Source organism: Dendrobates tinctorius, unplaced genomic scaffold, assembly GCF_039654945.1.
Source record: "Dendrobates tinctorius isolate UK_male_01 unplaced genomic scaffold, ASM3965494v1 ptg000155l, whole genome shotgun sequence".
Taxonomy (NCBI): domain Eukaryota; kingdom Metazoa; phylum Chordata; class Amphibia; order Anura; family Dendrobatidae; genus Dendrobates; species Dendrobates tinctorius.
The window spans coordinates 11,955,380-11,970,264 of NW_027361822.1; the positions used below are offsets into that span (position 1 = coordinate 11,955,380).

General features: G+C 46.2%; 1 protein-coding gene across 1 annotated transcript in view; it reads right to left on the reverse strand.

The window, feature by feature from the left end:
- Nucleotides 1-14,885, reverse strand: part of LOC141051007 (uncharacterized) — an 850,460-nt gene that overhangs the window by 308,295 nt on the left and 527,280 nt on the right. Inside the window, 2 exon segments of the mRNA XM_073547783.1 lie at nt 219-368; nt 5,414-5,538. Coding sequence (XP_073403884.1) covers nt 219-368; nt 5,414-5,538 — 275 coding nt within the window.

The window sequence follows — 14,885 nt, forward strand, 5'->3', positions numbered from 1 at the left end:
GGAAGCCCCCTGAATGGGCTCCGAGGTCTTCCCCATCCCTCAGACACAGGGTTCTGACAGCGCTTATTCGTCTTCACTACTGTGTAATCCTGGTTATGGAGAGACACATTAATAAATCTCACTACAGACATTTCCAGAGTCCTCACCTCTCCAGTTCTGTCCATCTGTTATTCCCATAGATAAGAATGATGTAATGTGACATCATCAGAATCTCTCACCTCTCCAGTAAGCCGGAAGAGGATCTCTAGGGTGAGGTGTAATATCCACTCTGCCATCTTGTACTTTTCCCTATCCATCCTTGACGGATCAATCAGGAAACTTCTCTTTTGTAGAACATCTTTACTGATAGGATCTAATATTGTAGGGACCTGAATAGGGAAAATATGATTCAATGTAACATCATGAAAAATTACTTGAGATAATAAAAGGAAAGATAAGAAGTATGTAGATGTTTACTACCAGTAGTTAGGAGTATTACAATGTTTGGTTATAAAAAAAATTCTTAGATATGAGCCAATAGGTTGAAATTCAAATTTGCTGGATTCTGTGAACTAAACCCAAAATTTTGATTTCAAGTGAATAAATTCACACACATCGTATGATTAAAAAGCCTGAAATTTGTAGAACATTGTGAGTTCCCCTAGGAGTCAATTGAACACGTGTTGAGATCTGTAATTCAAATACAGCCTTTTTAATGTCCAAGTGACTTCAATCTATCTGGCTAGGGGAAAAACAGAAGGCAACCAGAGGTAACAGTATATTTAAGGACCTACTGCAGTATCAGACTTTCTAGGCTACCTAAATTGTATGAACAGTGAACAGTCAAAATGTACATTTTAGGGGCAGATGCTTGCATTGCTGTTGTATACAGACAGGCAGTGAAAATGGAATAAGCTGCTGAATTTTCACTTTTTTTTTTTTTTTTAAATGCTTGACGACCTGTTTTCTGACAGATCTAAAAAAAAAAAAAAAAAAAGAAAAAGAAAAAGAAGAAAAAAAAAAAAACAGAAAAATTACATGGTTTTTTTTTTGTAAATAAAATGGTGAGTGTTATAATTCACTTTTGCGGAAGTTTACCTGGTGGGCAGCGTTGGTGGAGCAGGGTCCCAGGTGGTAGTGTCGCTACTACAGGCAGGTAGACAGGGTGTTCGGCGGCAGGAGTTAGGCCCATGGCTGCAGGCACCAGGCTGATACGACGTGGTGTTCAGTGGTTTGGGGGCTCCGCCGGTAAAATGGATGCCAAAGGAGGCGCATGGGCAACTGGGATCTCAGTAGTCGAGATCTCAGTGTAGATCATGCATAGGAGGAGTATGAAAAGTGCGGGGCTCTGGGCCTTCACAAAAGGCCGGCGGAGCCCTCGCACTGCCGAACACCTTTCCGTACCAGCCTGGGGCCCGCAGCCCTCGAATGACTCCTGCCTGCACCTGAAACTTCACTGCAGCAGCGACCCTGGGATACTGCTCCACCACAGCCATAAGCTCCACCACAGCTACAATTCGGATTATAAGATGCACCCCCATTTCTCAAAAATTAGGGGGAAAAAAAAGGGCGTCTTATAAACCAAAAAATACGGTATTTGATCACCTACCAACCAGCAAGAATTCTGGCTCTCACACCTATTTGTTTTTCTTTAAGAAGCCCTTCTACTCTACACTCATTATCTGTATAAAAGACACCTGTCCACACACTCAATTACACTCCAACACCTCCACCATGGCCAAGACCTAAAAGCTCTCTAAGGACAAAACTGTAGACCTGCACAAGGCTATGATAGGCTACAGGACAATAGGCAAGCAACATAGTCAGAAGGCAACAATTGTTGGCACAATTATTAGAAAATGGAAAAAACACAAGATGACTGTCAATCTTCCTTGGTCTGAGGCTCCATGCAAGATCTCGCCTCGAGGTGGAATAAGAATTCTGAGAAAGGTCAGGAATCAGCTCAGAACTACACGGGAGGACCTGGTCAATGACCTGAAGAGGGCTGGGACCAGTCTCAAATATAGTAACACTATGCAGTCATGGTTAAAAACCCTGCAACGCAAACAAAGACCCCAGCTCACACCAGCACATATCCAGGCCCATTTGAAGTTCGCCATAACCATCTGAATGATCCAGAGGAGGCATGGAAGAAGGTCATGTGGTCAGATGAGACCAAAATAGAACTATTTGGTAAGAACTCCACTTGCCATGTTTTGAGGAAGGATGAGTACAACCCCAAGAACACCATCCCAACTGTGAAGCATGGTGGGGGAAACATCATATTTTGTGGGGGCTTTTCTGCAAAGGGGACAGAATTACTGCACCGTATTGAAGGGAAGATTGATTGGGTCATACATTGTGAGATTTTGACTAACAACCACCTTCCCCAAGTAAGGACATTGAAGATGGGTTGTGGCTGAGTCTTCCAGCATGTCAGTGACCCGAAACACACAGCCAGGGAAACTAAGGAGTGGCTTTGTAAGAAGCACTTCAAAAGGTCCTGAAGTGGTCTAGCCAGTGTCTAGAACGGAACAAAATAGAAAATCTTTGGAGGGAGCTGAAATTAAAAGTTGCTCAGCAACAGCCTTGAAACCTGAAAGATCTGGAGAACATCTGTATGGAAGAGTGGGCCAAAATCCCTGCTGCAGTGTGCACAAACTTGGTCAAGAACTGCAGAAAACGTCTGACCTGTGTAATTGCAATCAAAGGTTTCTGTACCAAATATTCAGTTCTGTTTTTCTATTGGGTCAAATACTTATTTCATTCAATAAAATGCTAATGTATTATGTAAAAATCATATGTGATTTTTTTAGGTTTTTATTTTCAGATTCTGTCTCTCACAGTTGAAGTGTACCTACGATGAAAATTATAGACCTCTTCATTCTTTGTAATTGTAGGTGGGAAAAATTTCAAAAATCAGCAGTGTAGCAAATACTTATTTTCCCACAGCTTCAGCATGAAAATGGCTTCTCCTCTGAGTGAATTTTTTTCTGACTTAAAGGGAATCTGGCACCTCATTTTTGCCCTATGAGATGCGGTCACTGCCATCAGGGGCTTATCTACAGCATTCTATAATGCTGTAGATAAGCCCCGATGTAACCTGAAAGATAAGAAAAATGAGTTAGATTATACTCACCCCGGGGTTCGGTCCGGCGCCTCCCATCTTCTAGCGATGACGTCCTCCTCCTTACCTCTGCCACGGCTTCTGCGCAGACGTACTTACTCTGCCCTGTTGAGGGCAGAGTAAAGTACTGCAGTACGCAGGCGCCGGACCTCTCTGACCTTTCCCGGCGCCTGCACACTGCAGCACTCTGCTCTGCCCTCAACAGGGCAAGATACAGTACGCCTGCGCAGGAGCCGCGGCATAAGAAGGAGGACATCATCGCTAGAAGATGGGAGGCGCGGACCGAACCCCGGGGTGAGTATAATCTAACTCTTTTTCCTTCTCTTTCAGGTAACATCGGGGGCTTATCTACAGTATTACAGAATGATTTAGATATGCTCCTGATGGCGGTGGTTGCATCTCATATCGGAAAAATGAGGTGACAGATTCCCTTTAATGTTATATTTCTTTTATTCTGAAATTAAAAGTAACTCGACCCCTGTGTAAATTCTTTGATGTGCAACAAGATTTGCCTTAAATATTTGCCAGCAGCATTCGGGTTTCAGTCCCGGGGGTGGCGCCAGCGAAGGATCAGTCTCAGCTCTGTGTACAGACAGCGATAGAGGGCGCAGTTACAGTCATTGTTATCTACACAGAGCAGTGACTGAAACCATGCCATCACCACTATTATGACTGAAACCAAAGCCCAATGCCTGGAGAAAATGAGCTTAAGTGCCAGTACACTATTAACAGCGTTTTTTTTCTCCATGTGACAGGTTCCCTTTAAAACAGAAATGTTTCCAATGTTCTGAACTTAAGAATAGCTTCTCCCCTGTGTGACTTCTCTGATGTCTAACAAGATGCGATTTAATTTTAAAACTATTTCCACATTGTGACCAAGAAAGTAGTTTCTCCTTTATCTTTAACGTTTGAATATGGATTCCCACCTTCGTGTTATACATCAGAGAAGTCACGTTTTGATTTCTGGTGAAAATAATTTCTACATTCTAATAAATAGGCTTTTTACTTAGTAATTTCTCTGATGCATAACAAGAGAGGATTTAATTATAAAATATTTCCCAGATTCTAAACATGAAGCAAAGGTTTTAACCTTTGTGAATTCCCCGATGTGTAAAGCGTGTGTGTTTGCATCTAAAATATACCATATTTTTCGGACCATAAGATGCACTTTTTTCCCCCAAAATTTTTGGGGGAAAATGGGGGGTGCGTCTTATGGTCGCAATGCACGGTACCTGGTGCGGTGGTGGCAGCGGGCGAGGCTCTGCGCTGCGGTGGTGGCAGCGGGCGGCGCGGTGGTGGCAGCGGGCTGTGCTCCGGTGCAGGGGCGGCGGCTCCGCCGGCGTTTCTTCGCAGCCCGGAGGCCCCCCGCACACCCTTTGCTGGGCGCCGCCATGTTGCGGTGGCCTCCGGGAGCATGGACGCCGGCAAGATGGCCGCCGGTCCGGGGACGGCGCATGCGCAGCTTCAGATCTCGTGCCGAGATCTCGGGAGACGAGATTCAAATCTCGGCAACGAGATCTCATCCCCCGAGCTCTCGGCACGAGATCTGAAGCTGCGCATGCGCCGTCCCCGGACCGGCGGCCAGCTTGCCGGCGTCCATGCTCCCGGAGGCCACCGCAACATGGCGGCGTCCAGCAAGGGGTGCGCGGGGGGGCCTCCGGGCTGCGAAGAAACGCCGGCGGAGCCGCCGCCCCTGCACCGGAGCACAGCCCGCTGCCACCACCGCAGAGCGTCGCCCGCTTCCACCACCCCAGAGCCCACCTGCCCCAGCACAGCTGTCCCTGCCCCAGCCCCAACACAGCTGCCCCAGCACAGCTGCCCCTACCCCAGCACAGCTGCCCCAGCACAGCTGCCCACCCGCCCCAGCCCCAGCGCAGCTGCCCCAGCACAGAGCCGCCGCCACCGCACGAGCCTGGACCACTGAATGACCCCTGTGACTACTTTTCCACCTGTGCCGGATCCCTTCCCAGGTAAGCTGAATTCGGACTGTAAGACGGACCCCCATTTGACACATTATTATTTTTTTCCCTATTTTCCTTCTGAAAATAGGGGTGCGTCTTATGGTTTGGTGCATCTTATAGTCCGAAAAATACGGTAATCCACATTCTGAACAAGAACATGCATTTTTCTCCCATTTGTAATTCTGGTTTGTAATAGAAATATTTTTTTTTTTTTTACACATTTCTGGGCATGGATATGGCTTCTCTCCTTTGCAGTTCTCTGATGTATAACAAGATCTGATTTCTGAGTCAAAACTTCATCAACCCTTTTGTGACTTTTAATTTTCCTAACAGCCTTTGATAGGACCTGTTTATACTGCTCAGACGATGGATCTTTGCTTTGCTCTTCATATGTATGTTGTGTTATGCTGCCATCTTCTGCTTTGAATTCTGAAGATAACTGATGTCCTTGTAATCTCCCGGAACAGGCATCTGCCAAAAACATAACCTGTATTACAAAGGTTGTCCAGTTAAAACAATTTACCACCTATCAAAAGAATGGGTGAAAGCTTGCTGATCAGTGAAAGTCCAACCATTGGGACCTGTGCTAATCAGCAGAATGATGAATTATTATCCCAGAGAAGGCACTTTTATCCCTGTTACAAAATGTAGCAGCAGGTTGAATGCTTGACCACCGTGCCATTTATTCTTTACGGAACTGCAGAAAGTGTTGAGAGAAGCCCCAGAGGAAATCATTAGAGCCGTGGTCAAGTATGTGCAATGCCAGACTGGTAAGAGCCCTATACTGTGTGATTATTAGTGGCCAACTTCCCTACTGCAATCGGATATTAAAATTTTGGGCAAAATATTTGCCTGGCAGGTAACCTCAGTGGCTTATTCATTAATACACTCTCACCAAACGGGCTTTAGACCTGGTTGCCCAATGAACCTTAATACACGTAGACTTTTTACAAATCCTCAAGCAACTCAAAAACAGGTATTGTACTGTGATGTTTCCAAAGCATTTGACTCGATTGAGTGGCACTTCTTGTTCCATATACATTCAGATTTGGGTTCGGAAATACCTTTATGTCATGGGTAGGTCTTCTCTACTGTACATTGAGCCAAACTCCTAGTTAATGATGAATAAGTGGACCTCAGAACCCATTCAGTAACAAAGTAGCACTAGACAGGGCTGCCCTTTATCATCACTGTTATTGGCTTTAGCGATAGAACCCATGGCAAATTGTCTACGGCATGACCCTGCATTACTCTGTTCTGATGAAACCTCACTAAGTGAGAAAGCCAATTTGTATGCAGATGATAGTCTTAGTTACTCACCGGTTAACGGTATTTTTCGGAGTCCATAACAGCACCACCTGAGAGAGGGGATCCGCCCTTCAGAAACAGGAAAACTACAGATAAAAAAGGGCGGCACCTCTCCCACACATCAGTTGGATTACAGAGCACAAGAGGACCTCCAAGGTTAATGGCATGATTTATGTACAATACTATCACTACTTAATTATTTATCACTAGTGGGTATATACAAGAGGAAGACGTGCACACCCAAATTAAACTAAAGGGAGGGAATATACGGGTGCTGTCATGGACTCATAAAAATACCGTTAACCGGTGAGTAACTAAGACTTTATTCGGTCGTCCATGACAGCACCACCTGAGAGAATTACAGAGAGTAATAACTACTTTAGGGAGGGACTACAGCCTGCAGCACCCTTATTCCCAAAGAGAGGTCTGTGGAAGCACCCAAGTCTAGCCTATAATGACTATAAAAGGTGCTCGGAGAGGACCAAGTAGCTGCCTTACATATCTGGTCAATGGAGACTTCTGATCTCTTGGCCCACGAGGTCGCCATGGCTCTGGTGGAATGCGTCCCCAGCTTCCCAGGTGCCGGTCTGCCTTTTGAGGTGTATGCTATTGAAATCGCTTCTCTAATCCACCTGGCTAGTGTATTTTTTGACACTCTAAGCCCTTTCCTAGGGCCTTCATGGGAGACAAACAGGGCATTATCTTTCTTCCTGGGATCGGTAACTGCGAGATATTCTATGAGACATCTCTTAACATCTAGGGTATGTAGTTTCTCCTCCTTCTCATTAGTTGGACTAGGGAGGAAGGATGGAAGGACTATTTCCTGTGTAAGCTAGAAACTACCTTAGGTAAGTACGCTGGATCAGGTCTGAGTATTACCCTATCGTCCTTGAACTGTATATAAGGAGGACGCCTAGATAATGCCTGGATGTCGCTTACTCTACGAGCTGAGGTTAGAGCTACCAGGAAGGCTACTTTGAGGGACAGGTTTTTTATGGAAGCTGATGAGATGGGTTCAAATGGAGCTTCTGTCATAGCCGTGAGGACTAGGTTCAAGTCCCACGGCATGAACCTTTCCTTCACTATTGGCCTGGATCTACCTGCTGCCTTAATGAATCTACTGACCCAGTAATTACCCGCAATGTTGCAGCTAAAGAGGGCCCCCAAGGCTGATACTTGTACTTTAAGGGTACTAGTGGAAAGACCCATGTCCAGACCTTTCTGTCGAAACTCTAGGATTTGATTTATAGGCGCTGAACCCCCAGCGATTATTCCAGAGTTCTGAAGGAATTTCTTCCAAATTCTGACAAATTTTGGTAGTAATGGTTTTCCTACTTTTAAGTAGGGTGCTAATCAGGTCTGGGGAGAAGCCTTTATCTTTTAGCAGTGTCCGTTCAAACTCCACGCCATCAGATGTAGGCCAGCCACCTGAGGATGGAAGACTGGGCCCTGGGATAAGAGATGAGGGATGTCCGGAAGAAACCAAGGATCGGACACATGGTCCTGAGGCATGAGAACCATGCCCTCCTGGACCAAAATGGAGCGATAACTATAACCCTTGCTCTGTCTCTCCTGATTTTCCTCAACACCAGGGGTAGTAGCGATAGGGGAGGGAAGGCGTAGGCTAGCCTGAAGTCCCACTTTATCAGAAAGGCATCTACCGCCAGGGGGTTCTCTCTGGGATTTAGGGAGCAGAATTGTCTTAATTTTCTGTATTCCATGGTGGCGAAGAGATCTACCTCTGGTTGTTCCCACTTTTGTACAATCAGGTCGAAGATGGAGTTTTTTAGGGACCATTCTCCTTGCTTTAGCAGATTGCGGCTTAAGAAGTCTGCCGTGATGTTTTCTTTCCCTTTTATATGTAGAGCTGTTAAAGATAGAAAATGTTGCTCTGCTAGCCGGAACAACCGTTCTGCCACATTCATCAGGGGTTTGGAACGAGTCCCGCCTTGGTGGTTGATATAAGCCACGGTGACCTGATTGTTGGAGAACACTCGCACATGATGGCCCTGTAGATGCACAAGTAGCTTCTTAGCTGCCTGCTCTACTGCTGTCAACTCTTTCAGGTTAGATGACATTTCTATCTGATGATGCTCCCATAGGCCCTGGACCAGGATCTCACCCATATGAGCCCCCCAACCGGAAGGGCTAGCATCCGTGGTGACTATGCGGGATATGTCATACTCCCAGGGAACCCCTCTGGATAAATTATCCTTGTCTAGCCACCACTCTAGGGACTCCCTTGTGTTTCGGGACAAGGTTAGCTGGCCCTCTAAGTAACCCCCATGGATTCTTTGATGCACTAAAACCTCGCCCTGTAGAGTTCTTGCATGAAACTGGGCCCACTGGACCGCCGGGATACAGGACGAAAGAGAACCCAGAAGGGACATGGCTTTCCGGAGGGACATGGTAGGGTTATTGGAAGCGTTCAGAACCTGATAATGTAGGCGAACAAGCTTCTCCGGAGGCAGACGGCATTCCTGTTTCTCAGAATCCAGGATCAGGCCCAAGAATTGTTGGACTCTCATTGGCTGTAACCAAGATTTTTTGATGTTAAGCAGCCATCCTAACCGCTCTAGGGCAGACATTGCCCTTTGTAGCTGTTCCAAACAATGTTTTGCCGTTTTCCCTACAATCAGGAAGTCATCTAAGTAGGGGACTACTAGAATGTCTGATTAACGTAGATGGGCCATAACTTCCGCTACCACTTTAGTAAACACACGGGGAGCGACTGCCACCCCAAAAGGGAGGGCCGCATATTGGAAATGTTGAACTTTCCCATCTAACTGAAATGCCACTCTGAGGAAACGCTGATGAGCTGCATGAATGGGTATATGGTAGTAGGCATCTTTTAAATCTAACACCACCATAAAGTAATTTTGAAACAGCAATTTTATTGTTGAATTAATTGTCTCCATCTTAAACGGGCATTTGACCAGGAATTCGTTGAGGGACTTAAGATTTATTATAGTCCTAAAGGAGCTGTCTGGCTTGCGGACCAGGAACAGAGGGGAGTAGAAACCTTTCCCCCTTTCTCTCTCTGGAACCATAGTTAGGACCTTCTTGCCGCAAAGATCATGCACCTCGGCCTCCAGGGCAGCTTGTTCTGATGTAGAAGACCTGAGTGGGGTGACCTTAAATCGATCTTGGGGAACCCGGGCGAATTCTAGTCGTAGACCCGCAGCTATCACCCCCAGTATCCAGTTACTACTAGTAATCATGGACCAGGCTGGGTAGAACGCAGCTAGTCTCCCCCCTACTGGAGCAACTAGTCATTGGGGCGGCTTTTTAGTGTCACGTGCTGGACCTTCCTGGTGCCCCCCCCCCTCCGAACATGAATCCTGTACCTTTCCTTCTTTTGTCATCCCATCTGCCCTGATCCCTGGACGGCCTTCTACGGAAATATCCTTTCCTGGTAAAGGGATTTCTATAAGAAGGGTTCGGCAGACTGGGGAACTTCTTTTTATCATCCCCGGCTTTCTCTAAAAGTTCATCCAGGATGGGGCCAAACAGATATTCCCCCAGACACGGAATGGAGCAGAGTAGTGACCTGGCCTGGATATCACCTGGCCAGCATTTTAACCAGAGAGCCCTTCGAGCTGCGTTGGATAAACCCGCGGTCCTAGCCGCCATCCTCGCAGAGTCTGCCGAAGCATCAGCCAAAAAAGCAGCAGCACTTTGGATGATCGGTAGAGTTTTTCAAATGGATGCTCTTGAGGCTCCGTCCTTCAGCTGGGAATCCAGTTGATCCAGCCAGACCATCATGGATCTGGCTGTACATGTGGCAGCTATCGCTGGTCTTAGAGTGCCTGCTGACATCTCCCATGTTCCCTTTAGAAAAGAATCCGCCTTTTTTATCCAGCGGGTCTTTTAAGGAGGCCATGTCGTCGAAAGGTATGGAGGATTTTTTGGAGGCTTTGGCTACTGCTGCGTCCAGCTTAGGGGCCTTATCCCATCTGCTTACAACTGGGTCATCAAAAGGGTACGTCCGCTTGAAGGCAGGTGGCAAGGAGCCCCTTTTTTCAGGTCTTTTCCATTCCCTATCTATCAGGCTCTGGACTTTGTCATTTAATGGAAAGGCGCTGCGCTTTCTGGGATCTAGACCCCCGAACATCATGTCCTGTGCCGAAAGTTCTGGCTTTGCGTCTGCTACCCCCATGGTGGACTGTTATGAATGGGTTACCGAGGAGGAAAAAACAAACAACAAGCTAAGTCTCAGAAAACAAAGAAGTTGGTAACTAAACTGTGTTCCAAATTATGCAAAAAGAGTTTAGGAGTGATAAGGTTAGAATTTTTTTGTTTGTCATTTAAACTCATTTATGGTGATGTGTGTCAGGGCTCTTTATATCACTGAAAGCAATTGCAGATACCTGTACAAATTAGTTTTGCAGGTGTGTCCAAATAAAGGCAAGATTACTTAAGAAGGATGTTCCACATTATTAAGCAGCCTACATTTTTTGCCAAAATGGGAAAGAAAAAGGATGTGTCGGCTGCTGAGAAGCAACAAATTGTGGAGTATTTAGGTCAAGGCATGACTACAATCAACATTGCCAAGACACTTCATCGTGATCATCGCACAATCAAGTAGTATGTAGCTGATTCCCAGCATACAAGTGTGCGTGCTGATAAGGAAAAACTGAGGACTCTTTCCAACAGGCAATTGCGTCAGGTTAAAAGAGCAGCTGCAAAAATGCCTTGTCATAGCAGCAGACAAGTTTTTGAAGCTGCTGGTGCGTGGCTGTCGGGCGTGGGGCGCGGCGCCTGGGGGGGGGGCAGGAGCATGGGCGAGAAGGTCCCGGGGGGGGTCCCGGGTGGGAGGTGCCGCGGTCAGCCTGCCCCTGCTGGACACTCCCCCCCCCCCCCCCCAGCCTTACCCCACCACGGCGACCCTGCCGTCACGGCCTGAAGATACGCCACCTCGTCATAGGCGAGATTAAAGACCCGCGACCCAGCTTTGGGGAGAGACTCCTTGATAAAGGACGGCTACAGGTCATCTGGGGAACTGTGTCATCACCACGCGCCACCATCATCGCTTTCTTCAGGGCCTGTTGCGCCCCGCCGGCATCGCTTTCTTCAGGGCCTGTTGCGCCCCGCCGGCATCGCTTTCTTCAGGGCCTGTTGCGCCCCGCCGGCATCGCTTTCTTCAGGGCCTGTTGCGCCCCGCCGGCATCGCTTTCTTCAGGGCCTGTTGCGCCCCGCCGGCATCGCTTTCTTCAGGGCCTGTTGCGCCCCGCCGGCATCGCTTTCTTCAGGGCCTGTTGCGCCCCGCCGGCATCGCTTTCTTCAGGGCCTGTTGCGCTCCATCGGCATCGCTCTCTTCAGGGCCTGTTGAGCCCCATTCCTTCCAGGAGTAGCGAGGTGTCAGGACAGCCGCCTCAGCGACCTCTACGCGGCCACGCTCACGAAACCGACAGCCCCTGGAAGGCTAAGTTACTAAATAGTTTTGTTAAGATTGTTGAGTCCCTGCGTGGACTGTTTGTTTGTTCTTATTTTTAGGTTTGTTCAGCCAAGCCCCAGCGGCTACAGTTTGATAAAAGTTATTTCACAATCCACCATCCGTCTAGTGTCTCGTCACTGCATCCTGCGAACCTGCTCAACCCTACATAGTGTCGTGGGAGACTGGGGCCATGGCATTACTTATTGCATTACACAAGTAGCATATATCATTAGGTGGCAGATATCAGAAGCAATGAGGGTGCCAACATACATCCTTGCTCACAACAATAGGGCAAAATGTCAACAGCTGGGGATCACAGCTGATAAACTTCCGGATGTCCTGTTACTCACAGATCTTGATAATGAAGGGGCAAGAGGTCCCCTTCACAGACCTTAAACCAAGGAGCACTAAATTGCAAACAGTAGACGATATTAGCAGCATTGATATCTTCTTAAAAACTTGTAACAGAAGAGATCAATATGATCACTCCAGATCTGTGTCTCCCCCTCCCTAATCTGTGATTTATGGAAAGGAGAGCATTACAAAGTTACCTCCATAATTCTCAAACCATCAAAGGAGGCAACACAGTACTGTTTGTGACAAATATGCTGACATGTGTCTATACATCCTATCTGATACTACCACCTATGAAACACTCCGTAAAGACCCTACTCCGGAATATACCAAAGGGCCATCTCAAATTTTACATGAAGCAAAAATAGCAGGTCTGATCTAGTTTAATGATTTTTTACTCCCCAAATATCCACTAACAGCAACCTTTTACGCTATCCCTAAAATCCTTAAGGGGCCTTTCCCGCTAAAAGGTAGACCTATCATTACAGGCATAGATTCACTTTGTCAAAACTGCAGCATCTATTTGGACCAAATATTAAGAACACTAGTAACTGCTCTCCCCTCATATTTGAAAGATACCACTGATATTTTGACAAAGGTGGAAAGGACCACAGTAGAGCCAGAAACTATCCTGGTTTAAATAGACGTGGAGACCATGTCCCGGCAAAACTACATAGCATTTACCCAAATGGTTCAGGGGATGAAATCTACTAGGAGATATGAAACATATTTGGTGGACTTGCCCAGCGGTATCAAACCTATGGCATGAACTGAAGCTTTTCGTTGAACAAATGTTTGGCGGGTCAGTCCCATTAGACCCCTCTATCTTTCTCCTGGGGGCAAAACACCCAGGATTCACTAATAATTTACACAGACTGGTAAATTTTCTATTTAGGTCTGCCAAAATCCACATAGCAGCAAAGTGGAAGTCTCCTTCACTCTCTATTATTCTGGTAAAAGAGAGGATGAATGCTATCATGCTATACAAGCGTACTGAAGCCACCAGAGCTGATATGTGGGACTCCTTTAAGATTTGGAACCCTTGGACTGATCTGGATCAGAACCCGCAACTAAATCTGGCCCTGCGCCTGTCACCCTGATGAGGCAGGACCTGAAGGACTTAAGGAAGATGTCCAAAGACATAGCGTGCGACAGTTGATAATAAGCTGGTGTAAAACACACTGTGGATTACCTGTTTGTCTTCCCTTTGTACTGTCCCCCCCTATCTTTGTCTTGCTCCCCTATGTTAAAAATTTGTATTTGTTCATTATTGTTGAAATTTACACCTCCCCTGCGTGGGAGAACCTACCCAAACAGTTGTAGATTTTCAATATTATAATGCTAAATAAAACTTATTGAAACTAAATAGATGTGGAGGCCCATTATTCTAGCATTCATCACATAGCGGGCCTGTTAGCAGTGGAATACTTTTTAAATTCAAGGGGAACACATCTGATCCAACATAAGTTCATGTTGGAACTGTTACAATTTACTCTGCGACATAACATTTTCTTATTTAATGGGAAGTACTACCATCAGCTAAGGCCTCTTTCACACTTCCGTTTTTTACAATCAGTCACAATCCGCCAGGTTTTGAAAAAAACGGATCCTCAATTTTCTTTTGAGGATCCGTTTTTTTCCCCATTGACTTGCATTAATGGCGGATTGCTGTCCGTTGCATCCGTTTTTTGTGAGGATCCGCCAAAAGTTGCTGTCCGTCACCATCCTCAAAGATTTCAAAACGGAGCTTGCAACGTTTTTTTCCTCTGGCGGATCCTCCAGACACTGATTTAACCCGAAATTCTTTCTGGGTGCTGGACAAAATTTCAATTTATTTTTTCTCTCTCTCTCTCTCTCCTCATTTTCAGGATCCGTCTAAAAACAGATCCTGTGCCATCAGTTCAGAACGGATCCGCATCTCTGACTTTTTGGCGGATTTGAACTGATGCTAAAAAATTGAAGTGTGAAAGAGGCCTAAGGGGTGCAGCAATGCGGAGCCCTGGTGCTCCCACTTACGCTAACTTGCTCCTGGGCTGGTGGGAAGATACCGTGGTCTTCAAAGACAGGGATGTCACCTGGTGCCCCCATATCCAATTTTTTGAGGTGGTACAACGATGACATCCTCGTCCTTGGTCAGGGAATCGTACCCCCTTTGAATTCTTCAAACAGTACCTGAATAACAAAAAGCTGAGTTTAAAAGGAGACAAGATTGCCTTTCTCGAGGTTACCATTTCAATTGATATAAACAGCTCCTTGAAAACATCAATATTTTGGAAACCCACAGCAACCAGTAGTTTACTTAAAGGGAAGGTGCCATCCAAAAAAATTTTTTTCAGCAATTGAAAAAATGTAAAGAATTAATGTTTACATTTTCTTAAAAAATATTATCATTTGTTTTTAATTTTGCAAAATATGAAAAATAATTTTAAAAAATTTGGCATTTCCACTTGTTAACACTAGGGGGAGCAGCTACTGAAATCTGGCACAAAAACCTATGACATCTAGGAACACAGTGAGCAGCCATTTTGATGGGGCCTGCAAAGTTACTGACTGTCTTTGCATGTAAAGTCTGGATCAGAACGGCCATCAATCAGCCTGATCCAGACTTTGCAGGCAAAGACCCCATTCCCCTCCTCAGATCCTGTCCTGGCGATGTGTGAAAGCGAGGCGACAGGCGCAGTCCGGGGTGACGCTGGGAAGCAGGATGGGGGAAATGTAG